The sequence below is a fragment of the Aquarana catesbeiana genome, linkage group LG07 (assembly GCF_042186555.1).
Source record: "Aquarana catesbeiana isolate 2022-GZ linkage group LG07, ASM4218655v1, whole genome shotgun sequence".
NCBI classification, from domain to species: Eukaryota; Metazoa; Chordata; class Amphibia; order Anura; family Ranidae; genus Aquarana; species Aquarana catesbeiana.
In genome coordinates this window covers 291,801,051-291,828,793 of record NC_133330.1, presented here as the reverse complement: position 1 = coordinate 291,828,793, position 27,743 = coordinate 291,801,051, and the positions used below count along the sequence as shown (strand labels likewise).

The 27,743-nt window shown below is 43.4% G+C and overlaps 2 protein-coding genes across 3 annotated transcripts in view; one reads left to right on the top strand and one right to left on the bottom strand.

The window, feature by feature from the left end:
- The window catches only part of ORC1 (origin recognition complex subunit 1), a 46,304-nt gene extending 45,602 nt beyond the window's left edge, over positions 1-702 (bottom strand). For both annotated transcript variants that reach the window (XM_073593528.1, XM_073593527.1), the window contains exon 1: positions 544-702. The gene's annotated coding sequence lies outside the window, so the exon portion shown is untranslated. The remainder of the gene's footprint in view (positions 1-543) is intronic.
- PRPF38A (pre-mRNA processing factor 38A) lies at positions 681-25,437 on the top strand. Its single transcript, XM_073593530.1, has 10 exons — positions 681-871; positions 4,836-4,995; positions 10,265-10,386; positions 16,052-16,137; positions 19,105-19,215; positions 19,366-19,475; positions 20,600-20,626; positions 21,604-21,704; positions 22,267-22,315; positions 25,253-25,437. The coding sequence occupies exons 1-10, from the start codon at positions 742-744 to the stop codon at positions 25,293-25,295; spliced, it is 939 nt and encodes a 312-aa protein (XP_073449631.1). The 5' UTR covers positions 681-741; the 3' UTR covers positions 25,296-25,437.
- The last annotated feature ends 2,306 nt before the right edge of the window (positions 25,438-27,743 follow it).

The window sequence follows — 27,743 nt, the reverse complement described above, 5'->3', positions numbered from 1 at the left end:
TACAGGTTTGCATGAAAGATAGATATATATATATACACACACACACACACACACACACACACACACACACACACACACAGGCGGACTGACCATCGAGCTACTCGGGAAACTGCCCCGGGCCACTAGGGGGCCCCATCAGGGTTGCCAGCCTCAGGATAACCAGGGACAGTATGTATAAATCTGTGTTTTTTTTACATCTGTCTGTGTATACTGTGTGATTGTATACTGGGTGGCCCCATAATCTCTGATTGCCTGGGGGCCCCATAATCTCTGATTGCCTGGGGGCCCCATAATCTCTGATTGCCTGGGGCCCCATGAGTTATCAGTCCGCCCCTGTAGAGTGTGTGTGTGTGTACATATTTGCAATTGTTCGAAACAAATATTGACTTGGTATTGTGCAAATCAGGGACCCTGGGCAAGTATGGCTCCAGCAAACCTCTTCCTTAATGGAGCAGAGCCCAAACTCTGAACCCAATGCATGCTGGGACTTGTGTTCCTTAATACACAGCACGTCTCTCCATATACAGGCCCTGCCAATCTCACCTGATCCGCTCTTCCCCCAGCGATCTCCTTCTCCGCCTCCTCTGCCAGGTCAGCTTCACTGCATGATGGATTTTCCCGCCACTAAAGCGAACGTCACGTGCGGAAGCGACGTCAACGCTGCTCGATGACGTTAGGCGCCTGCGCCGGCGCCGCTCGATGACGTCACGCGCCCGGCGCCGGAAGCTGGCTCCGTAGAAGATGGCGAACCGGACGGTGAAAGACGCTCACAGTGTCCATGGCACAAACCCGCAGTACCTGGTGGAGAAAATCATTAGGACCCGGATCTATGAGTCCAAGTACTGGAAGGAGGAGTGCTTCGGCCTCACTGGTGAGTAGAAGGGACACATCATCATATCTGTAGAGGGGGCCATATGGGGGGAAGCAGCCATTGCTGGTCCTGTGCTGAACATAGAACTTGCCTGGCCGGTATAGTGATCCAGCGGCTGTGCTATGCTCGGAGTCCCTGACCTGGAAGAGGGTTGTAGGCAAGCAGAGTCTCCAGGTCTGCATGTTGTTCCCGCTCGGTGACTCCATGGATTACAATACAGCCAGGAAATGCAGATCCTTTATTCTCTATGGTGATTTTTACTTTTTCCTCTTTGTGGTTTTCTTTTTGGGCCTCCGTCATGTGTTGTATTGTCTATTAACCACTTCAGCCCCGGAAGGTTTTCCCCCCTTAATGACCAGGCCATTTTTTGCGATTTGGCACTGCGTCGCTTTAGCTAACAATTGCGCGGTCGTGCGATGTTGCACACAAACAAAGTTAATGTCCTCCCAACCCCCCCAAAAAATAGAGCTTTATTTTGGTGGTATTTGATCAACTCCGTGGTTTCTATTTTTTGCGCTATAAACAAAAATAGACCGACACTTTTTTTTTTTTTTTTTACTTTCTGCTATAATACGTATCCAAAAAAAAATAATAAAAATATTATATATATATATATATAATTTTATTCATCAGTTTTGGCCAATATATAATCTTCTACATATTTTTGTTAAAAAATATTGCAATAAGCACATTGGTTTTGATTGGTTTGTGCAAAAATTATCGCACCTAAAATGTTTTTACTGGTAATGGCGGTGATCTGCGACATTGAGGCGGACAAATCTGTCCCCAAGTGACACTTTTTGGGGACTAGTGACATTATTGCAGTGATCGGTGCTAAATAAAATGCACTGATTACTGTATGAATGACACTGGCAGGGAAGGGGTTAACACTAGGGGGGTGAGCAAGGGGTTAACTGTTCCCTATGTGTGTTCTATCTGTGTGGGGGATGAGCTGACTGGAACACCACAGAGATCGCTGTTCCTGATCACTATGGACGGCAGATCTCCATGCTGTCTCTTGTCAGAACGGGGATCGCCTTGTTTACATAGGCAGATCTCCACTTTGCCGCTGTGTAACTCGATAGCAGGTTGCCGTAGCGGACGCTCACGCCCATGGTGCCACATGCATGGACCATCGTACGGGTACGGCGCTTTGCGCCAATCGAGCCGACCTGCCGCCGTATATATACAGTGGCAGGTCGGCAAGTGGTTAAAGGAGAACTCCTCCAGGTATGGATATTTTATACATAGTACATTGGTCCAGCTTGGAACTATGTATATACCATACCAGGCCTATGCCCCTGGAAGTTGGAAATCATTACAGTAGACTTCACTACTCCAATGATCTCCTGCTAACTAGGCTGAGCGGCCAGCCTGTTGCATACTGAACACAGGAGGCCGTTCTGCTTTGCAGAATGTTCCCCTGATTGGATGAGGTGGAGAGGTGAGGGTGGGGACATCACACTTTCCACCTTGTGCAGCCAGGGAATGCTTTGCATCCATTTTAGAAAATGGAAAGCCTGAAAAAATAGGGAGGGGAGACAATGTTTTCTAGATTCAGGCAAAATATTAAAACATCTTATACACCTCACTAACTGATCCGTGATTGCTGCCCCTCTCTGCCAATCCCTCCACTGGCTTCCCCTACCCCACCGTATAAAAATCAAACAAGGCCATCCACAACATCGCCCCCAGCTACACCACCAACCTTAAATTTATTGATGCCCCAAATGCATGTCGCTAACACAGTGCGTTTGCCTGCACCAGATCACATGGTACCATGCAATCTGGTTGCCGCACTTTTGAATGGAGTGTGTGTGTGTGTGTGTGTGTGTGTGTGTGTGTGTGTGTGTGTGTATATGTATGTATGTGTGTGTGTATATATATATATATATACACACACACACACACACACACACACACACACACACACACACACACACACACACACTTTAACCTATTTTATTTATTTAGCTGTGTTAAGGGGGGGGGTCTGCTTTGGTGAGGAGGACCCGTGGGGGGGGGGGTGCAGGGGGACAGTCAGGGGTAATCTGTGCGGCGGTGGGGGGAATTTACAAGCACAGACCCCCCCCCCCCCATATAGCCTTTCAGTAAAGCATTTGACAGCTGTGGGGGGGGGGGGGGAGAATCGGCTGTCAGCTGCTTTATTGAAAGGCTATACGGGAAGAATTGATGCTTGTAACTACCCCCCCCCCACTGCTGCACCAATCACCTGTGAGGCTGCCCCCCCCGCTACGCTGAGGATGCCTGGTCCAATATAACAGGTGTCGGATTAGGCTTCGGATCATTTTCACGAGTACCGATACTGGTGAAAATGTTGGTATCAGCACCGATACTAGTATCGATATCAGTGCAACCCTACTCTAAGTAATACTATGTAAATACGAATGGCATTTAAGAAGACCTTCACTTTCAAAGTAGAAAGAAATGAAAGGAGAGAGGGGTGCAGAGCAGCCCACATAGTGCAGAATGTCACTTTATTCTATAGACTAATAAAAACATAAATATATGAACACACAAGTGAAGGAGAGTTAGAAGCATGTCATAGTGGGAGAAAAGTCCTAGCCATGGATGAATGAATGAAGGGATCCGCAAGCCCAGCTGACTTGCTGCAGAAAAAGGGAACACTGCTACTGAAAGGAGACGCTGAAGCTGTCTGTTGTATAGCCTCCAAACTGGATCACAGCTTGAAACAATGGAGGTTATTTACGAAAGACAAATTCACTGTGCACTGAAAGTGCACTTGAAAGTGCAGTCACTGTAAATCTGAGGGGTATATCTGAAATGAGGGGAAGCTCTGATGATTTTATCATCCAATCATGTACAAGCTAAAATGCAGTTTTTTATTTTCCTTGCATGTCCCCTTCAGATCTACAGCGACTGCACTTCCTAATGCACAAAGTGGATTTGCCTTTTGTAAATAACCCCCATGTAGGAATGATGGGAAACGGGACAGCCCCTTCATTAGTCACTCTTAAAGTAGAATTCTGGGATAAACCTAGTTAATCCTAAAAATGTTCCCTCCCCTTCCTTACACCTATGACGACTAACCTGTGTAAGAACGATGTATATACATACCTATTTTCAGCCTGGATCCCCTATGTCAGCCAGGCGCAACTGCCGAGGAGAGTAGGGAGTGCCTTCTACTCTCCCCTGCAACCACTGGTTGACGCAGAGAATCACGTCCTCGGACCAGAGCAGGCTGAGAATAAGTCAGCATATACATTTTTCTTACACAGGTTAGTCGTCATAGATGTTGGGAGGGAGCATTTTTAAGATTACTTAGGTTTAACCTGGAGTTCTAGTTGCACATTCAAATTCCACCCCCACCTCCTCCTTCACAATTGAAATCCTAAAAACCTTTTTATTGTTTACCCTTTTTTTTAAAATAATTTTTGAACGTCCCATCCGCCAGCCTCCATTCTTGCCGAGACTCCCCTTTTAAAGCCTCCTTTGTTATCCCCATCTCATATCCCAGGAGGCTGCATGAGATAGAGTAGCCTGGGGCTTGCAGCCTGATCCGGATGAGGCAGCCAGGCTCTTGACATCACAGCGCAGGACCTGAGTTGTTGCACCTGAGCAGCGGTTCACTGTAGGACAGTGGTTCTCAACTCCTGTCCTCAGGACCCACTAACAGGCCAGGTTTGCAAAATAACTGAAATACATCACAGGTGATATAATTTGCTGCTCAGTGATTGCAGTATTCTAGTCTGCATCTCTCCAAGGTAATACTTAAAATCTGGCCTGTTAGTGGGTCCTGAGAATAGGAGTTGAGAACCACTGCTGTAGCTGGATCTGCTGGTTAGGTGATTTCCTGAATTCAGTACAACCCAACATAAAGGGTAAAGGGGATATAGAAAGCAAAAAAAAGCTGTGGGGGAGGGTGGAAAGTGACGTTCTGCTTTAAGAATGCAGATTTGACTTTCATGTTATTTCCTTGCAGCGGAGCTGGTGGTCGATAAGGCCATGGAGTTGAAGTTTATTGGAGGAGTTTTTGGAGGCAACATCAAACCCACTCCATTTCTGTGTCTGACACTGAAAATGCTGCAGATTCAGCCAGAGAAAGATATCATTGTGGAGTTTATAAAGAACGAAGATTTCAAGTGAGTTGTTTTTTTCCTAAACCTTGCAAATTTGTTTTACCTGAAAATTATGCATCATAGTCTGCATTTGGCAAGCAAAATACATAGATAAGCACATCACTGCAGGGATTATTCTCGCACATTGGTTTCCTAAAACATTGATTTGTGTCATGGCGGGACTTCATTTTAGGTGGTTAGTAAGACTACTTTCACACTGAGACCATTTTCAGTCGTTTTAACGCTAGAAATAACCTCTGAAAATCGCCTCCCATTCATTGCAGTGTGACTTTTCACACTGGGGCAGTGCGCTTGCGGGACATTTCGAAAAGTCCTGCAAGCAGCATCTTTGGGGCAGGTTGGGAGCGCTGTATTTAGTGCTTCCAAAACGCCCTGCCCATTACCTGAAAAGCGCTTTGAAAGCGTTGAACTTTTTTTACTTTTTTTTTTGTTTGTTTGTTAAAAAGTGCCCGCTTGATTGGTTTGCGCAAAAGTGTCTACAACTATGGCATATATACTAAAATTATGTAAATTTTTTTTTTTTTTTATGCTAGTAATGGCGGCGATTAACCACTTCTAGCAGGGCTGTGATTTTTGCAGTGGACAATCAGAAACTAACGAATAGTTTTGACACTTTGTGGGAACTAGTGACCCCCCCCTACCTGGTTGTGCAGAATCGTGTGTGTGTGTGTGTGTGTGTGTGTGTGTGTGTGTTTCTGCACAGCGCGCCTGCCCTGTAGTAGCAAATATGCTGTGGGGCGGTCGGCAAGTGGTTAAAGGATATCTAAACCCAAAACAAAAATGTAACATTGCAGCTTACACATAAGATGTGGTGGCTGCATTGCTTTTCCTTTTATTGATGCTAAGAACATTTTCAGCAAGTACAAGAATATACCTCTTGATCTGGCCAGTAGTGACGTTTCCTTGTCACTTACTGTCAGCTGAAAGGAAAGCAAAAATGATCTAGTAAATTTTCCATGTAATGTAGATGAACAAAGGCACAACTATTTGAAGATACAACTTGTCTGACATCCGTGGCTGCCTCCAACTCAGGAAAGACTGTAGCCACAAAAAGACCGTAAGCGTGTTTGCAGAATCACAAGGTGAAAATAAAGGGAAAAATAATGAAAAGAGAAAACTATGCAGCCACTACATCTAAGGACTGGAATACTGCAATATATTATTTTCCCCCCTCATCTTCCAGGACAGCTACTTGAGATGATTGGCTCCGCCCTCCACAGGAAACACAAATCAGATGCAATTCAAAAGGCCCCTCCCTTTCCTCTGACCCTCAGTTGTTTTGTGTTTCCAGACCCTCCAGGAGCGCCGACACGTTTTTTGTTTTCTTAGGTCTTGTAACTGTGGTTGGTGGACCGCCCTTCCCTTGTATATCATCCAGGACTAGTTGTGGCCAAGTCCTGGGTGATAGTCTGTACTTCTACCAGAAGGGTTCCCTTTTTTTTTGAGGGTTTCTTGCCTACCTGGTGGTGTAAGTGGTGGCAACCCCCTTCCATTTTTTTCCCCAGCTCTGGCTGTGTGGATCTGTGTCCTCCTCGTGCTTCACCGCGGTGTACCAAGATGGCGTCAGAGGACTTCCGGTGATGAGGCAAGATGGCGCCAGAAGTCACATGACGCACTTCCGGGCGCCGTTTTTTTCTTCAGGAGCACGGCGTGGATACACTGAGAAAATGCTGCTTGGGGAACAGTTTGCTGAACACCGGACAGGCGCATTTAGCGGTACAGCAGTAGTTTGTCTCTATGGCCGATCTCCACTTGCTTCATGGAGCTTGAGGACAGGTCTGAGGATGGAGCGCCTGCTCGGATTGAACCAGCGGCAGCATCCGGGTCCCATACTGCCCCCAAGGTAAACCCTTGTCTGTGGATAGTTACTTCTACTGCAGGGTTTTTTTTGTATGGAGCTTTTTCTTTTATAGTTCTTGTTTCTGCTTTTTTATAGGCCAAACCGGTGAAGAAGAAATTTGGGAACTGTAGGGCCAGGCTTTCTGATAGTTATAAAAGACTATTTTGTGAGGATTGTATCCCATCCAAAGCTAGTTCAGAGACTTCCTCTTTTAGGCAGTTAATGTCTTCTATGTAGGAGGTAGTGGACTCCTTTCGGTCCCTTAATGACAGGGTGACTGGTCTAGGGTTTTCCTCGTCTAGGCCCATAGCTCAAGAGCCTTCAGCCTCGGCTAGGTCCCTTCCTCTGTTAGTGTCCCGTTCTCGCAATACTTCCGATCTGGAAGAAGGTGAGAATCCAGTTTCTTCATCTGATGAGGAATCTGCATCAGAGGAGGATATGGGTAGCTCATCTAAGTATATTTTTTCAGTTGAAGATATTGACGAACTACTAAAGTCAATATATACCTCGGAGCAGATTGAGATGCCACAGCAAACCCAATCTGTACAGGATAAAATGTGTACAGGGGCGGAAATCGAGAGCCTTTCCAGTACACCAGTCACTTAAAGACCTGATTCTTTCTGAGTGGAGAGAACCTGAAAAAAAGGTTTCCTTCTCAGTCTGAGTTCGAGGAGGTTTTTTTAAGTGCCCTAGATTAGATGCCCCTATGTCGCAGGTGTCCAAGAGGTCAGATCTTTCTTTTGAAGACTCTGGGGTCCTCAAGGATCAAATGGATAGAAAGGACGACTCATTGTTACGTAAGGCCTGGGATGCTTCAGATTTTTCTTTAGGTCTGGCGGTAGCATCCACCTGGGTGTCCTCCCAGAACATACTTTTCCTGGGTTATCTAATAGACTCTGTTGTCCAAAAGATTTTTCTTCCCGAGGAGAAGATTTTGAAAATTTATTCTGTCCGTGCAGGCCTTCAAGTTGCTCCCTCAGACCTCCCTTCGGCGGATCATGCAGTTCCTAGGGCTGATGACTGCAGCTATTCCAGGGGTGCCTTGGTCCCAATTACACTCCAGACCCCTTCAGGCATTTCTTTTACTCCATTGGGATCGCAGGAAGAATTCTCTAGATCGGCTGGTGCAACTGCCAAGAGAGGATTTTCTCGATCTCTCCTGGTGGGAGCAGCGAGAACATCTGCAGGGAGGGAAGGATTGGGCACAACATTACCTGGTAAAAATTATCACGGGCACTAGTCTGTGGGGCTGGGGTGCTCACTCACAGGACTGGCAGGCCCAGGGAGCCTGGTTGCCAGGGAAGGCAGGCCGCTCCTCAAATTTCAGAGAACTTCTAGCTGTGGGTAAAGCCCTTGTGTCTCTGGAAAGGAGGGTCTATTCAAGAGACCTATTCATTTTCTCAGACCATGCCACAACTGTGGCGTACCTAAACAAGCAAGGGGGCTCTCGTTCAAAGTCGCTTCTAACACAGCAGATTCTGTACTGGGCAGAGACTAATGTCACTTCAGTCAGGGCGGTCCACATCAGGGGGTCAGAGAATGTGCTGGAAGACTATTTGAGCAGGGTGAGCACCAGTTCCAGCAGTTGGGAACTACATCAAGGCACGTTCCGGGAAATTGTGCTAAGATGGGGTCCCACAGTGGACCTTTTCGCCTCCAGTCTCAACAGAAAACTGATGGCGTTCTCACTGGAGAGAGAGACGGGGTCCTTGTGGACGCATGCTCTCCTACCCGTGGGATTTCACTCTGGCCTACGCCTTCCCTCCTTTTCCCCTCCTACCTGCTAGTAGTTCAGAAAATTATTCAGGACCGTGCAGAAGTTGTTCTGATTGCCCCCCCCCCCCGGTGGCCCAGGAGAAGTTGGTTTTCCTCTCTGAAGGCCCTCTCTGTGTATCCTCCCTGGCTACTTAGTGTTGCATCCAAACCCTCAGACCTTCCATTTGACAGCCTGGAGGCTGAGCGGTGCATCCTACAGTTGAGGGGGCATTCAGAGAAGGTTATTCAAACTATCCTGGACAGCTGTAAGTTAGTCACGAGAAGAATCTATGGGAAAGTTTGGAAAAAGTTTATTTCCTGGCAAAGGAATACCGGTTTAGATTTTTTTTTTCCACTCCCTATATATTGTTTTTTTTGCAGGGGGGAGTGGAAAAGGGACTCTCTGTCAGCACCCTTAGGGTTCAGATTGCTGCCCTATCTTTGTTTACTGAGTGAAGAATAGCGGAGGATCCTTTAGTCAGGAGGTTCATTTCAGCCATATCTAGATATGCTCCCAAGGTCATCAAACTTATTCATCCCTGGGATCTGTCGTTAGTGTTAAATGCGCTAACAAGGGCTCCGTTGGAGCCTTTGCATGAGGCTTCCCTGAAATTTATTTGAAGATTTCCTTCCTTTTAGCTATTACGTCAGGGAGAAGGATTTCTGATCTAGAGTCTCTTTCCTGTAAAGACCCCTTCCTGAGGATTCTAGAGGACAGGGTAGTGATTAGGCCTGATCCTTTCTATTTACCCAAAGTTTCTTCCAACTTTCATAGGTCCCAGGAGGTAGTCCTTCCTAGTTTCTGCACCTCTCCCAAGAATGCGGAGGAGGAAAGGTTTAGTCTTTCAGATGCGAAGAGATGTCTTCTGCTTTTATCTAGAAAAGTCCAGTAGTTTTAGTAGTTCCTCCCAACTGTTGGTATTGTTCAGTGGCCCCAAGAAGGGTTCCAAAGCATCGAAAAGTTCTATTGCTAGGTGGATTAGGGGAGCTATTTGTGAGGCATACAAAGCGTCAGGTCGCACCCCTCCTTCTAGAATTGGGGCTCATTCAACGCGATCCATGGCCACGTCATGGGCAGACAGAGCCGGGGCTTCATGGGAAGAAATTTCTAAAGCTGCCGTCTGGTCCTCCTCACACAACCCTAAAAATGAGGGGGAAAAGAGATTCCATTGCTTGGATGTAAGGAGATGCCTGCTCTCTTATCTAGAAAGGGTTAAGGATTTTAGGAGATCCTAATCCTTTTTTTCTGGCCAACAACAAATTGGCCAAAAAAAAAAAAATAACATAAAAAATGCAAATCACGGTAAAATCGCAAGTACAAAAAAACACAAAATGCACCAATCGCAAACTACATAGATGTGGACCGAGCCTTAATGTTATGTGAAGTTAGCATTTTATTGTATCTGTTGCACACCTTTTTAACATAAAAAATGTAAAAATAAACTGGTGTACTGAAGTGTTATATGGAAAGTCTAAAACAAAATTGGCTCATCGTGTTATATGTACATATAATTTTATTGAAAAGAAAATAGACAATGTGAAGAAATCCCTAGTGAAAAAACGGTCCTTGTTTACTGTGTGGACACAGTACACTGACCGGTTGCTGAGCTTTACATTGCCTTATTGATTAAGCCTACATTCATACATTTTATGTACTCTTTCCATTCTTCTTGGCAGGTATGTCCGTGCACTGGGTGCTCTGTACATGCGACTGACGGGGACTGCGACTGACTGCTACAAATATCTTGAGCCCCTCTATAACGATTATCGGAAAATCAAAGTTCAAAACAGGGATGGAGGTAATTTGTGTAGGATGGACTCCGAGTATGTTCACACCTGCAGCAGTTGCTGCAAATTTCTTCACAGCATCAAGAAGTTGATGAGCGGATCCAAAAAAAATCTTAATGCAAGCGTGCAAATTTTTCTCTGGGCAAATTTGCATGTTTTTTTTTTCTTTTGGAGCAGAAGCACGGAGCGTGTCTGCAGTCTTGTACAGCAGTAATGATTGGCTGTAGCAAGGAAAGCCTTTATGAAACTTCTAACATAACTTCTTATGACAAATGGGACTTCTCGGTGAGTTTAGGCAAAAACTAAAGGCATTTTTTTATAGTTTCATGTAAGCTCCCTGCTGCTGCAGACTGATATGGGCATCTGTTAGTAGGCAGGCCTTAAAATGATGTGTAGACTTTTAGACTGCTTCCAGTGTAGAAGTCTCACTCTTAAAGGGAGATGTACAAAGAGAGGCTTAGATAACTTTTTTTTCCCCTTTTATTTAGGGTGGTCATATTCCCAAACTCCCACCCTCCTACTCCTCACCTGAACCTCCGGGTTTTTTCCCTGTATTCTTCATTTGAATTTAAATTAGCCACACCCAGCTGTATTCTCCATTCACAGATCCATTCAGATGGATCTGTGAATGCAAAAGACTACAAGTCTCATAAGTCACTGTAACAGGAAATCATAGATTTCAATACTGCACAAGTGCAGTGGTGTCACTGCACTTGTAGTCCATTAACTTTCTACAAATCCATAATGGTAGGTACATAACTCTGTACAAACTTGGAACTGGTGGAAGAGTCTGCAGGAACCATGCATTGCAGCCGCAACATACTGATCATGGTTGCTCTACAGGTTCCAATGCAAACATTTAATAAATGTTTGTTTTGTTTTTGATACATTTTTGCACCCACTATGATTATGTCTTTAAAGCCTAAATCTGGGTTATTTTATTTTTATTTTTTTCCTTTATTCACAAAATCCTCAGGGCATAGGTGAAATTTGCAGCTCTCCTTGCAATGCTCACTGCATCTCTGGCAGTTTTCTCCACAGACATTCTTTTTTACCCAGCGTCATTTAACCAGGAAGATAGGGGACATACATAAAGTGCAGGGTGTCATAGACCCACCCACTGAGAGAGCAGCACTGGGTGCCTTCACTCAGTTTAGTGCAAAGAGTAGGTTTTCAGAGAAGGCAAAAATGTTTTATTTAATCTTCAACCATCTAACCCATCCTCAGCCTGCCTTATATTTACACCAATGCACTGCATCCTCCATTCTTGATATCCATTGCAAACTCTTAGTCCCCCTCTGGGTAACAGAGACTGAGATATAGATGGGCTGTATTAGTGGCTCCAAAGTAAAATTGGGGTGATTCTGCCACTTCCAGTGCCACCACTGAGTGGGTTGCAGGGCAGAGGGTTTTCCATTGTCATGCCTATATCACACCTTACCATCTAGAGCCTCTGTAGTGATTCTTCCTCCTCAGCCTGCGTCTTTTATTTGCAAATACAAAGGATCCAGAAAGTATTCACAGCACTTCGCTTTTTCCACATTTTGTTATGTTACAGCCTTAGTCCAAAATTGATTAAATTCAGTATTTTTCTCGAAATTCTACAAACAGTACCCCATAATGACAATGTGAAATAAGTTTTGTTTGAGATATTTGCAAATTCATTAAAAAAAAAAAAAACAAAAAAAAAAAAATTGTACATAAGTATTCTCAGCCTTTGCTCAATACTTTGTGGAAACACCTTTTGGCACCAATTACAACCTCAAATTTTTTTTTTTGAGTATGATGCTACAAGCTTGGCACACCTATTTTTGGGCAGTTTCTCCCATTCTTCTTTGTAGGACCTCTCAATCTCCATCAGGTTGGAGGGGGAGTGTCGGAATGTCAGTGCACAGCCATTTTCAGATCGCTCCAGAGATGTTCAATCTGGTTCAAGTCTGGACTCTGGCTGGGCTACTCAAGGACATTCACAGAGTTGTCCTGTAGCCACTCCTTTGTTATCTTGGCTGTGTGCTTAGGGACGTTCTACTGTTTGAAGATTAACCTTTGCGCTCTAGAGCAGGTTTTCTTTAAAGATGTCTCTGTACATTGCTGCATTCATCTTTCCCTCGATCCTGACTAGTCTCTCAGTTCCTGCCGCTGAAAAACATCCCCACAGCATGATGTTGCCACTATCATGCTTCACTGTAGGGATGGTATTGGCCAGGTGATGAGCGGTGCCTGGTTTCCTCCAGACATGAAGCTTGCCAGTCAGGTCAAAGAGTTCAATCTTTGTTTCATCAGACCAGATAATTTTGTCTTTCAGGTGCTTTTCCTGGTCACTCTACCATATAGAAGAATCATCCGCACACCACCACGGAGCTTGAACGAAGCAAGATCCTTTATTTACATGACAAACATCAAACAAGATACAACTGGTAGACGCGTTTCACAAGAACACAGCGTGTAGTGAACAATTGCATCAGGTTTGATGCTTGACGTGTAAATAAAGGATCTTGCTTCATCCAAGCTCCATGGTGGTGTGCGGATGAATCTTCTCCTATATCTGTGACTCTACGATGGCGAGTTGGGGCCGGCACCCACACTGGATTGCTGATCATTCATTCGTCTGAGCGGTGTACATACTCTTTTTGGCATTTGGCCACTCTACCATACAGGCCTGATTGGTGAAGTGCTGCAGAGATGGTTGTTCTTCTGGAAGGTTCTCCTCTCTCCACAGAGAAATGCTGGAGCTCTATCAGAGTGACCATCGGGTTCTTGGTCACCTCCCTGGCTAAGGCCCTTCTCCCACGATCGCATAGTTTGGCTGGGAGGCCCCCTCTAGGAAGATTCCTAGTAGTTCCAAACTTCTTCTATTTACAGATGATAAAAGCCACTGTGCTCATTGGGACCTTCAATGTTGCAGATGTTTTTCTGTGCCTCGATACAATCCTGCCTCGAAGGTCTACAGACAATTCCTTGGACTTCATGGCTTGGTTTGTGCTTTGACATGCACTGTTAACTGTGGGACCTTATATATTCAGGTGTGTGCCTTTTCCAAATGTAGAGAGATCTCATGGATGATCGGTGGAAACAGGACGCACCTGAGCTCAATTTTAAGTGTCATGACAAAGGCTGTGAATACTTATGTACATGGGATTGTTTTATATTTAATACATTTGCAAAGATTTCAAACAAGCTTCTTTCACATTGTCGTTATGGGGTTTTTTTTGTAGGATTTCGAGGAAAATAATGAATTGAATCCATTTTAGAATATGGCTCTAACATAACAAAATGTGGAAGAAGTGATGTGAATACTTTCCGGATGCACTGTACATGTCGAAACGACTCTGCTGAGTCATCGCACCTCCAATAAGTGTGATTCTAAACGGAGTAGTCAACTATAGGACATGTATAGCAATGCACAGAGCAGGCTCGTCTAGAGTCAGCCTCATCCTCCTTAACTCTTTCCCTCCCAATCATGTGGCTCTAAGATTGCTAGCCCATCCTGCTGGCTTACAATCGCAAACAGACAATGTTTGCGCTGGCAGACTGGTCAGTGTGGTGGGAGCACACAGTGTGCGTGCTCTCATCACACAACCCTGGACCTCCACAAACATGAATGTTCACCTGCTCTGCAGCATATATGCATCACAGTGGCAGGTAGAGGTTGAAGGTAGTAAAAAAAACAAAAGAAAAGCGCTCACACTTATGCAAAATCAACATAAATGTCCACTAAAGTCCCACAACAAAACTATGTTCCATATCTTCCACATGCATAACTAAATTGTAACAATATACAATATGCTTCACTCCGTCATGTGCCAATCAACATATACTGCACTCACCAGATCGAATTAACTCTTTGCTTACACTTTGCTAGTGTTAAAACGATTAAAGCAGTTGCCCTAATTTGTTTCATTCTGGTACCTTGACTACTGCATTAAGACCAGTGTCTACAGTTGTGCTCAAAGGGTAAACGTACCCTGGCAGAATTTATGATTTCTTGGCCATTTTTCAGAGAATCTGAATGATAACACAAACATTTTCTTTTCATGGTTAGTGTTTAGCTGAATCCATTTATTATCAATCAACTGTGCTTACTCTTTTAAAATCATAATGGCAACAAACTATCCAAATGACCCTGATCAAAAGTTTACATACCCTGGTGATTTTGGCCTGATAATTTGCACACAAGCTGACACAAAGCAGTTTGAATGGCTATTAAAGGTAACCATCCTCGCCTGTTATCTGTTTGCTTGCAATTAGTGTGTGTGTATGTGTATAAAAAGTCAATGAATTTCTGGACTCCTGACAGACCCTTGCATCTTTCATCCAGTGCTGCTCTGACGTTTCTGGATTCTGAGTCGTGGGGAAAGCAAAAGAATTGTCAAAGGATCTGTGGGAAAAGGTAGTTGAACTGTGTAAAACAGGAAAGGGATATAAAAATATATCCAAAGAATTGAGAATGCCAATTAGCAGTGTTCAAACTCTAATCAAGAAGTGGGAAATGAGGGGTTCTGTTGAAACCAAACCACAGTACGTTAGACCAACGAAAATTTCTGCCACAACTGGCAGGAAAATTGTTCAGCATGCAAAGAAAAGCCCACAAATAACTTCAGGTGAAATACAGGACTCTGAAAACATGTGGTGTGGCTGTTTCAAGATGCACAATAAGGAGGCACTTGAAGAAAGATGGGCTGCATGGTCGAGTCACCAGAAGAAAGCCATTACTACGCAAATGCCACAAAGTATCCTGCTTACAATACACCAAACAGCACAGAGACAAGCCTCAAACCTTCTGGCACAAAGTCATTTGGAGTGATGAGACCAATATTGAGCTTTTTGGCCACAACCATAAACGCTACATTTGGAGAGGAGTCATCAAGGCCTATGATGAAAGGTACACCATTCCTACTGTTAAACATGGAGGTGGATCGCTGATGTTTTGGGGATGTGTGAGCTACAAAGGCACAGGAAATTTGGTCAAAATTGATGGCAAGATGAATGCAGTATGTTATCAAAAAATACTGGAGGAACATTTAAATTCATCAGCCAGGAAGCTGCGCATGGGAGGTACTTGGACATTCAAACATGACAATGATCCAAAACACAAGGCCAAGTTGACCTGTCATTGGCTACAGCAGAATAAAGTGAAGGTTCTGGAGTGGCCATCTCAGTCTCCTGACCTCAATATCATTGAGCCACTCTGGGGAGATCTCAAACGTGCAGTTCATGCAAGACAGCCCAAGGATTTACAGGAACTGGAGGCTTTTTGCCAAGAGGAATGGGCAGCTTTACCATCTGAGAAGATAAAGAGCCTCATCCACAAATACCACAAAAGACTTCAAGCTGTCATTGATGTTAAAGGGGGCATTACAATGTATTAAGAACTGGGGTATGTAAACTTTTGATCAGGATCATTTGGGTAGTTTCTGTTGCCATTATGATTTTAAAAAGAGTAAACACAGTTGATAATAAATGGCTTCAACCAAACACTAACCATGAGTGAAAAAAGTTTGTTGTCATTCATATTCTCTGAAAAATGGCCAAGAAATCATAAATTCTGCCAGGGTATGTAAACTTATGAGCACAACTGTATATAGAGCCCTGTGCATGTAATCTGAGCACTGCCTTGTGAAACTTTTTTTTTTTTTTAATAATTCATAAATTAATGTAATCTTTGTCTCTGTTTAGAATTTGAATTGATGCATGTAGATGAATTCATAGACCAGCTTCTCCATACTGAACGAGTGTGTGACGTCATATTACCTCGGTTACAGGTAAGATTTTGCTTTTTCGCATCTGTCATGAGCCCCAGCTGTCTCTTTGGATGAAACCGTGTACAGGCAGTCCCTGAGTTGCACACATCCAACTTACATACGACTCCTACTTGCAAACGGAAGGAGACAACAGGAAGTGAGAGGAAAACTATCCCTTGGAAGGGAAATTCACTCCTGTAAGAGTTATCATGGGGAAAAAGGTGTCTCCACTGAAGCTTTATCACCAACAACCCAAAATTTTAAAAATCCAATTGGGACAGAAAGTGAGACGAAATCTTCTGAACAGGAATACAGACAGGAAAACGAATGTTACAGGGGTGTTAACCCTTCCCTATACTATCCAAAAAAAACTGTCGGACATGTGCGCAGGGACTGTCCTGAAAACACTGCCAGACCAGAAGAACAGTATTCTGGGTAATTTTCCAAAAACCTAATACTTGTGAAGTATTGCGAAGGAGAGAGCAGAGTGATTTCACCTCTATATAAAGCGGTTTGCCTGGAGTTCTGCTTTTAACAACAAACTGTTTGAGTTACATTTCTATCATAACTGAGTACTGTATTGAATCACATGTAATAATTTCTCACTTCATAAGAATCAGATCTATAAAAATGAATCCGTTGATGCTTGTATCGCACATATATGCAGCATCACAGAGGTGGGCCTTATTCTGACATTTGTGCTGGGAATGCATTCCCAGTGTGAAGACCGAGTTGTCACTGCCAGCTCTTGGTTTTGCACTGATAAATGGTTGCAGGGAGGACTGACTTAAAGAGGAACTACAGTCTGCTCACATAATTTGTATTAAAAACCTCTTTGCCATTCTGAAACTTTCCTCCAATCGCTTTGCATATTTTTTATATACTGTGATTCTGTACTTGCCAAACGTGCTGCAGAAATCTCCCTCCACTAAGTCTGGCTGCAGCTATTTTAACTGTGGGCGGCTTAAGCTGCTGCCTGTTCACTTCCCGGATTTACACAGACACACCTCCAGTTCTACAGCTCTCATTGGCCCTTTTATGACTCACTCCCTCCCTTCCTGGCAAACTCACAAGAGTTGGAGAGAGCTGTGCATGATGTCATAAGCCTAGGCTAATGACCAGATAAGAAACAGGAAGTGGGCTGTATAAGGTATTTACTGACAGAAAAAAAAGTGTTTTACTATCCAAAGTCAAACATTTTTACAAGTTAAAAATGACGCCTCTGTCGTATTACATACAAGAGCCCAATCAAAAAAGGGATAAAATATAATTTGCCTCATGCCGCGGAGTACATTCATACCTCTTTGGTGTGGTGCATTAAAGCCCAGCTCCAGGAAACTTAAGAATTCCACCCTTGCAATAAGCCCCTCTCTTTTTCAGGGGGGGGTAGGGGGTTAATTGCTTGTCTCGTCTAGGGTGTTTCACAAGTGGCTCTTTCACTTATGTTTCCTCGCTCCAGTATACTCCTCCGGAAGCTCCCATCTTTGGGCAGAGCCTCGGTGTCTTTGCGTGCAATACAGGGACAGGACCTGTACACTGCAATGATAGGCTGTTGGTAACCACATCTATCCATGCCTGTTCACATAGCCAGCGGATACGTGCAGTGACGATGGCTGGACGTAATATATGTGCGTCCATCAGCCATCTCCACAGGTAATTGCTGGCTTTGCAAACAGGCACGCATAGCTGTGGACGCTGACAGCCTGTCATTTCTTTGTACGGGCTTGGCTGCTGCTATCTGCCTGTAGAGCAGAAATTTGGACGAGAAGATCTGGATGCCGCACACCGGATTGAATTACAAAAACGCCTTTATTGTAAAAGCTGGATCATAAAAAGTACAGGACAATCTGGCAGGATGTACAGGCTCAGCTGACGCGTTTCGCACTCATGATGAGTGCTTACTCATAGCACTCATGAGTGCAAAACGCGTCAGCTGAGCCTGTACATCCTGCCAGATTGTCCTGTACTTTTTATGATCCAGCTTTTACAATAAAGGCGTTTTTGTAATTCAATCCGGTGTGCGGCATCCAGATCTTCTCGTCCAAATTTCTGCTCTACCTTGCATTTAGCCAGCACCTGGGACTCTCCACCTCTGAAGGACCTACACTAATTGTACACCTGAGTTCAGACCTACCTGAGTGGTGAAAAATTTTCTTATGCTTCGATTGCTATCTGCCTGTAGCTGTCAATCCCAGTAGCAGTAATCAGTTGATTCCTGGCACAGGGATTCCAAGTGTGGCAAACGCAAATGTTGATGAAGGTAAGTATTTACCTTAATCCTCTGCCCTTAGACTAAAGCTGGCCATTCATGGATCAAAATTTGGCCATTTCAACAGGAACTGGCTGCATTTTGATCTATGTGTGACCACTGCTGGTATTTTTCTGATCGATCAGTGCCGCAGGGCTGATCATTGTACTTTTGATGGTGGGGAAGTATCCCTGCTGTCAAAATACAAAGACATAGCAGGAAGGATTCCCCCGTCCACCTTACATTTGTGTGTGTGTGTGTGTGTGTGTGTGTGTGTGTGTGTGGTGGTTTTTTTCCTGCTGGTTGAACAAAAAGAAACTGATTCCTGTATGGCCAGACAAAACATATAATTAACCCCCTGCATAAGGGGGAGCCCCACTGCGAGGAGAATTTTTTTTTTTTTTTTTTTTTTTTTTTTACACTTTCCTGGAGATTTCCTTTTAGAATAAAACCTGTTTGCTGCATCTTTGGTACAGTTTCCATCAAAGTATTCCTTCCATGGGGATGAATAGTAACGTATGTCGAAGATACCTACCTGCAAAGAAAAAATTCACTTAATTGGTTGTGACTGAAGCCTTTGGGATGCTTGTAGCGATTTGTTTGCATGCATTCTAGTGAGTGCTGGCTTGACTAACAAAAACTGGTTTCTTTAATTTTATGTAATTGGTGTACCTTTTAAGTGAGAACTGTCTGCAAACCTCCTCCCTAATTTATACTTTTTGTTATTTTATGAATGCCAGAAACGCTATGTGCTTGAAGAGACTGAACAGTTAGACCCTCGTGTCAGCGCTTTGGAAGAAGACATGGATGATGTGGAATCTAGTGAAGAAGATGATGACGATGATGATAAGGTTAATTTGTGGTCTAATACAGCAATACATTTTACATACATCATATAATATATCTGCAGTGTTAGAATCCATCCATTCTTTTTGTGCATATCATTCTCCAGGTATAAATTCTACCAGCTTGTATTGACATGTATTTATTATGTGCCACAGGGCAGAGCTCCCTCTCCAGATCATCACAGACGAAGTTACCGGGATCTGGACCGACCACGTAGATCCCCTTCACCTCGCTACCGGAGGAGCCGCAGCCGCTCACCTAGAAGGTAGGATAACCATAGCAGAGGGGGCGTTTAAAGAGGAACGGTACTCTGAAAGCTATGCCAAAAAAAGAGCAGACCGAGGGCAAAGGAATAGTCACCAGGTTTGTCTGTAGTCTCTCTGGCGCTGATTATTTACCCATTACTAACTTGCCATGCTTTGATCTGCACTGTTTCTGTGTAAAAGCGGCCATCTTGGTGGAGGCAGGGCTTGGCTTTACTCTTGTGAGCCAGGAGAGCAGTGAGCTGCACAATAGTGACATCACAGAATCTCCTGATCCTAGCAGTTAGAGGCAGCAGTGCCTGTGATCTCACACTATGTATACACATCAATGAGGCTGTAGACGCAGGAGTTCCCAGGCACCCTTGCATACCAGGAGACCAGATATACCTGTGCTCAAATCCCAATAGCTTGTACGTGTATTTAAACTATCGGGTGCTAAAGGGGTGTGACCACATATTAACACTACAAATTCCGGATGGACCCTCTGCACACTGCTATACACCCTTTTCAGCAAACTATGCAATGAAAAACACAGGGATTTTTAGTTCACATAAATTGCAATGCATGTTTAAGCTGGCCAACTGCGTCAAAGTAATCCCTCTTACAGCCAGTCCTTCACTGCTCTGCCACTGCAAATGTTACAGTGGACACCATGCCAACATGGGGCATACAGGCACAAGTTGGGGGAGAGCTACTGGGTTCAGGTCTGGTCACTGACCTGTGTTACATCAGAGATCCCAGGATGTGCACTGCAAATTATCACTTGAGTAGCAATGTCTACTATAGTGATTTCTGGCTTCTAGAGGGATCTCATAGGTATGGTATATGCATATCCAGGTGGACCAGTGTAATGATGTAAGAAAAAAAGTTGCATACCTGGAATTCTTTATATACAAATTCTGGTTTAGTTTTAGTTTATTGAAAATCTGCTTCAGTCATTCACAGAATTTTGCCTATATTGTAACACTGTGAAATGTTGTGGACTGTGTTGCATGCAATGTTCGTTGAACTTCCCTTAGCAATTTTAAATATTGCAATAAGTGCTTGTCCAATGCACCCATATTCACATTTAATGTTTTGGTGAGGTTCCTCACTGAACTATTTATTTTTATTTTTTTTGTTTCAGGCGTAGCCGCTCACCCAAGAGAAGGAGGTGAGTATCTGAAAAAAATGTACTATGTTCTCTAGCTCATTCGAAAGCAAGGTGACACATTTGTAAATTATAGGAGATGTTTCCAGAAATAGGGCATTTGGGTTGGGGTGTTTGGCAGGTAAGACTTGCTTAATGAATATTCAAAGCATCACATATTCTCTGCTGAAGCACAGTGCCTACAAGTAGACAGTCATGTTTTTTGACCTCTAATGTGCAGTTCTTAGGAGTGATTTCACTGGAGTACACATATGAGACTTCAGCCAGTGCTCCCAGGGAAAGGTAAGCCAGTAGCATGTACATGCAGTCCCCGAATTACATACATCCAATTTACATACGAATCATACTTACAAATGGAGGGCGACACAGGGAGTGAGAGGAAATCTACCCCAAGAAGGGAAATTCGTTCCTGTAAGAATTATCATGGGGGGGGGGGGGGAGGTGTCTCCACTGATGCTTTATCAACAATCCTTGTTTCCACAACAACCCTAAAATTTTTCTAAATCCAATTGTCACAGGGACAGAAAGTGACAGGCAGCAAAACCAATTTTACAGGGGTGTTAACCCTTCCCTATGCCATCCAAAAAAAAAAGGAAAAATTATTTTTTGGGCTGGAGTTCCACCTAAAAAATGTACCTGTTCCAACTTGCATACAAATTCAACTTGAGAACACACCTACAGAACTTGTAACCCCGGGACTGCCTATACATGTTACCCAGAAGTCCTTTCTCCTTCTGGTAAAGCTTATTTTTATGTATTTTCCAGGGAGCCTCCCCATCTCTTTCATCCTGTAGCATGTTCATTGTTGGGCTAAAACAAAACTCAAAACAACTGAGTTAAGGGTTCTATTAATATTTGGCCAAAGCACCACTATGTCATTTTAAAGAAAAATCCGATGGCAAAAACGGCTACAAGGTGGTCCAATTTTATTTATTCTTCTGATAGGAATTTCTATAGACTTTTTTGCTTTCTACCCACAGTCCATCTCCTCCACGCCGGGAAAGACATAGGAGCAAAAGTCCCAGGAGACACCGGAGCAGATCAAGAGAACGACGTCACAGATCCAAATCGAAATCTCCAGGTAAATTTTTTTTCTCTATGGCACAATAAAAGACTTCAGTCAAGCCCACACTTATTGCAGGAGGAGGGTAAGGGGAAAGAAACTGAGCAATGGAGAGAGAGCACCTTAGCTACTTTTTTTTATTGTCTTTACAGTGACCTAAAAAGAACCAGTAATATAGTCTTAAAAAGAAGACCTTGATTATATAATGTGATGGTAGTGCTAAGAAACTTATCTGTAATGCAATCAGATAAACACAGCAGTTATTAAAGTTCACAGAAAATAAATGTTTGATGCTCATTTGTTGATTTACCGTACACTTTTACCTTGCAGCTTAGGAACAATTGGAAAACATTAGTGACAGCATAGCTCTCTATTGTAGTATAGTAACTCCATAAGCTTGCAAAGATCAGTGGGGTGGTGTAGAAACCTATAGCAATCAATCCGATTTCAGTGTACTGATGTCCGAGTTGGTTTATAGTTGGCTGTTGTGCATGCCATCACTTGACACATTCTTGTTGGGTTCTGCATTGCTTCATTGTATTTGATAATATATACTGCTAATTAACATTTATATCAACAGGTCACCACAGAAGTCACCGACACAGGAGCCATTCTAAGTCGCCAGAGAGGTGATTGCTCTTGATGTTAACCGCTATATCTCATCAATATTGTTTAATCCTGTCACTGCCAGGTCCGTATGTCATACTGACCTGACAGCAGTGTGTGTATAGCTGACTTCTGGCTGTCAGATGGAAGCAGTCCAACGCCTTTGCAGGTGCCGGATTACTTGCACACACCCCCCGTAACTGAAGAAGAAGAAGAATTTAAATTTGTACAAAAAAAAAACAAATTTACACACAAACACATAAAACCCCCACCCAAAAAAAACTTGTGTGGCCTCCCCCCACAAACACGTTTTGGGGGCGCCTACATATGAAAACATTAATTGCGATACACATTGTCGGAGTGAGCAATAATTCGGGCACCAGACCACCTCCGTAACTCAAAACTGATGACCTATAGGGGGCTTTTAAGATTCGCTTATGAAAATTTATAGGGTACTGAAGTTTGTCGCCATTTCACAGGCGCATGCAAATTTAAGCTTTGGCATGTTGGGTATCTATTCACTCGGTGCTACCTCACCTTGTATATTATACCAAGAAATTGGGTAATTTATTGCATTTACAGTGCCTTGAAAAAGTATTCATACCCCTTGAAATTTTCCACATTTTGTCATGTTACACCAAAAACGTAAATGTATTTTATGTGATAGGCCAACACAAAGTGGCACATTATTGTGAAGTTGAAGGAAAATGATAAATCCTTTAAAATTTTTTTTTTTTTTAAATATTTGAAAAGAGTAGCATGTATTTGTATTCAGCCCCCTGATACCCCTAACTAAAATCTAGTGGAACCAATTGCCTTCAGAAATCACCTAATTAGTAAATAGAGTCTACCTGTGTGTAATTTACCGTATTTATCGGTGTATAACACGCACCCCAAGTTTAGGAGGGAATGCAACCTCATCAGTGTCCATCTGTAGCGTTGTCCCCCATTGCAGCCTTGTCCGTGTCCATCAGTATTCTGCAGCCTTGCCCTGTGTCGTTTGCAGACATCTGGCATTTAAAAATGGCGCCGCCTCTCTCGGCGGGACTGTGAAAGCCGCCGAGAGCCGCCAAAAGGCTCATAATCAGCGGGGGATCGGCGTATAACGCACGCACAATTTTCCCCTGATTTTAAGGGGAAAAAAGTGCGTGTTATACGCCGATAAATATGGTAATCAGTATAAATTCAGCTTTTCTGAAGCCCTCAGAGGTTTGTTAGAAAACATTAGTGAACAAACAGCATGAAGGCTAAGGAACACACCAGACAGGTCAGGGATAAAGTTATGAAGACGTTTAAAGCAAGGTTAGGCTATTAAAAAAAAAAAAAAATTTAAAAATCCCAAGCTTTGAACATCTCATGGAGCACTGTTCAATCCATCATCCGCAAATGGAAAAAGTATGGCACAACTGTAAACCTACCAAGACATGGCCGTCCACCTAAACCAACAGGCCAGGCAAGGAGAGCATTAATCAGAAAAGCTGTCAAGAGGCCCATGGTAACTCTGGAGGAGCTGCAGAAATCCACAGCTCAGGTGGGAAAATCTGTCCACAGGACAACTATTAGTCATGCACTCCACAAATCTGGCCTTTATGGAAGAGTGGCTAGAAGAAAGCCGTAAGAAGTCCCATTTGCAGTTTACAAGAAGTCATGTGGGGGACACGGCAAACGTGGAAGAAGGTGCTCTGGTCAGATGAGACCAAAATTGAACTTTTTGGCCTAAAAGCAAAATGCTTTGTTTGGTGGAAAACTAACACTGCACATCACCCTGAACACACCATCCCCACCGTGAAACATGGTGGTGGTAACATCATGTTGCGGGGATGCTTTTTTTCAGCAGGGACAGGGAAACTGGTCAGAGTTGATGGGAAGATGGATGGAGCCAAATACAAGGCAATCTTAGAAGAAAACCTGTTGGAGTCTGCAAAAGACTTGAGACTGCGGTGGAGATTCACCTTCCAGCTGGACAACGACCCTAAACATACAGCCAAAGCTACAATGGAATGGTTTAAATCAAAGCATATTCATGTGTTAGAATGGCCCAGTCAAAGTCCAGACCTAAATCCAATTGAGACTCTGTGGCAAGACTTGAAAATTTCTGTTATCAGACACTCTATCCAATCTGAAAGAGCTTGAGCTAATTTGAAAAGAAGAATGGGCAAAAATGCCACTCTAGATGTGCAAAGCTTGTAGAGACATCCCTAAAAAGACTTGGGCCCCTTTCACACTGGTGGACTGTTGAGCTCCGCCTGTCAGTTTTTTTTTTTAGGTGGACCTGAACGGACGCTCCATACAGTTCTATGGAGCGATGCATGTCAGCGGTGACATGTTCGCTGACATCCGCTCTGCTAAATTCAGGCGGATGGAAACCCTATTTTCCATCTGTCGATCGTATCGGATGAAAACGGACAGGCGGATCCGTTTTCATCCAATTCACCCATAGTGGAGATCTGACAGGTCTGTCTCTGCACAGTGTGCAGAGACAGACCTGTCATCCGCCGGCTCAGCGGGCTGAGCGATCCCTGCTAAGGAAACTGAGTCTGTCAAAACAGACAGCCCCGTGTGAAAGGGGCCTTTACAGCTGTAATTGCAGTGACAGGTGGTTCTACAAAGTATTGGCTCAGGGGGGCTGAATACAAACGCACTCCACACTTTTCACATATTTATTTGTAAAAAAATTTGAAAACCCATTTTATCATTTTCCTTCCACTTCACAATTCTGTGCCACTTTGTGTTGGTCTATCACAAAAAAATCCCAATAAAATACATTTGTTTTTTGATTGTAACATGACATGTGGAAAATTTTCAAGGGGTATGAATACTTTTGAAAGGCACTATATGTGCTCTAAAATTAATAATATTGTGTGACTGCTGCTCTGGCAGCAAAAGGATTGATAAGAAAGCAGCTGTGTGTAAGACATATATTTTTATTTTTTTTATTTTTTTATTTTTTTTTTTTCTAGGTCAAAGAAGAGTCATAAAAAGAGTAGACGTGGCAATGAATGAGCAGAGACCGTTGTTTTGTTTAGGTATTCAGGATTTTTGTACAGAATCATACAATCCTTTCATTTACTTGAAGCACCGCATGACATCCTCCTTTAGTCATCAGCTTCCGAAGAAGATATTTTTTAATAAAGCTAATAAACTACTTGTGTTGTGGGAATATCATTGCAGTAATGGAATATTTCTTTGGGTGAACAAAGTGTATCTAAAGTCAAGGAATACCCTCTGTTCAATATCTGAATTACGAGAGAGATATGGCGTCTTACCCTGGGATGTTTGGAGATATAGGCAACTCCAACACTTTGTGCATGCCCTCCCAAAACCCCTTCATTCTATCAGGGAGTTTAGCCCATGGGAAAGACTCATGGACCAGGGGGGAATAAATGGACATGGGATATCCAGTATATATGGAATGTTGATTTCCCCCCTGGGCCACCATGCCTTTTGGAGAGTTGGGAACTTGAATTAAATCAAACAATATCAGAGCAAACGAAATGTAAAGTTATAGATTATATACACTCTATGTCAATAGATGCGAGGATAAAATGAATGAATTATAAATTAAATGGTATTTTGTTCCAGCAAAACTTCATAAGATCAACACAGAGGTATCAACGTTGTGTTGGAGGGAGTGCCAGCTTGAGGGAACACATGCCCATATATGGTGGCATTGTCCCCTGATTCAACCATTTTGGAAAGAAGTGTTGAAAATGATTTAGAAGATTAGTGGTGTTGAGATCAGGCAGGACCCATGGCAGTGTTTTGTTTCACGCCACGGGGGAGACATAGAAAAAATATAGAGCAACAGTGGTTCTGTTTCTGTTGAATGCAGCAAAAGCCCTAATTCCGAGACAATGGAAACGAAAGAAAATCCTGTTAAAGAAAGGATTAGTTCAGGGAAATGGATAAAACTAGATTGATGGAAGAACTAATATCTTTGCAAAAGGACTCCAGACAGATTCTATAGAACTTGGGGCGGTTGGTTTGAGTTTTAAACAATCTGGGATTTACTCAAGCTATATAATGGATTAAAGTATTGGTAGAGGGGCCCCCACCCCCCCTTTATTTTTATTTTTTTTTCTCTTTTTCACTGCACGGGGGGAATGGAGTTTAGAGAGAGGGGACAGGCAGATTTGGGAGGGAGGGGGTGCACAGAATCATGGTGGAGGCCTGTGCGCAATCCTCCCTAGACCCACCCCATAATTAAATTGAATTACTAACTTTTTAGGCTCACAGGGGTAAAAGGATTGGGTTATGGTAGGTGGGGGAGTGGAGTTTAAAGAGGGGGATAAAAAGAATTGAGGAAGGAAGCGGGGGGAAGGTACACTGAATTAGGATGGAACTGTTGAGGGGGCCTTTTGTGTGACCATCTCTTGATCCACCCCCAAATCTGACATGGTTAAAAGGATTGGAATAAGTGGGAGGGTGTGTTTTTTTTTGTTCCCCCCATCCCCTCTTAGAAGTTTGAGTATATGGAAGGGGGAACTTTAGAACTGTAAGTTTGTTTATAGGAGATGGCAATACTGTGTGATTTCTATACCTTAGGAATGATGTGTACCATGTTTGTTGTGATTTGTGAATGTTTTGTATTTTTGTATGTTGAGATTTTAGATTGTTATGTAATAGGTTTGTCTTTTGCTAAAAATGAATAAAAAAATAATTTAAGAAGTAAAAAGTTAAGAAAAAAAGGTAAGGTAACGTAAGATATTGCAGCTTGCTTGGCAGTCCTTAAACTGGATACACACTATACAATTTCCTTTCTTTCTCGAACATCACGGGACACAGAGCCACAGTAATTACTGATGGGTTATATAGGTATCACTGGTGATTGGACACTGGCACACCCTATCAGGAAGTTCAACCCCCTATATAATCCCTCCCCCTTGCAGGGATACCTCAGTTTTTACGCCAGTGTCTTAGGTGATGGACGTGTAAAGATGTCCTGTGCTGAGCTCCAAAGGGAGTACCCTAAGATCCTATACTGGGGCAAGCCAGGCGAACCGGATCCATTCAAAGTGTCTTTTCATGGCCAAATTGAATGGTACCTGGGCCTCGTGTCCGAAGAAACGAGGTTTTACCCGTAATGCTTCTCTTTTTAGAGAGCTGGACCCCGCAGATCAGAAAATGGCTTTAAACTTCCTAATTTCTGGCGAGGTGCTTTACGGTCCCAGAACTGTTGGATCCCCCTACTGATGGGGGCCCCAGTCTCTGACGGTTTTTTCAAACGGAGCCCACCGTGAGAGGTGAAGATTGGGTCTGTGCAAACAGCACCCTGCGTCTGGATAAGGTAAGAGGAGATTCCACAGAATTTTTGAGTTCTAGTGGCTTTTCTCCTTTAAGGTAAATGCATGCTATGCCTATTGTGACCACCGGGGGCTGCCAAGAGCACAAACCTACACATGCTGACTGACTGTCTCAGGTGTTCAGTGCTGATTATGTCCCAGCATCTCA

Bases quoted from the DNA above. Each gene is read 5' to 3' on its own strand.
- PRPF38A (XM_073593530.1), top strand. From the start codon at position 742: ATGGCGAACCGGACGGTGAAAGACGCTCACAGTGTCCATGGCACAAAC. The intron at 16,138-19,104 runs GTAAGATTTTGC...TATGAATGCCAG, and splicing joins TCATATTACCTCGGTTACAG to AAACGCTATGTGCTTGAAGA. The intron at 19,476-20,599 runs GTAGGATAACCA...TTTTTGTTTCAG, and splicing joins CGCAGCCGCTCACCTAGAAG to GCGTAGCCGCTCACCCAAGA.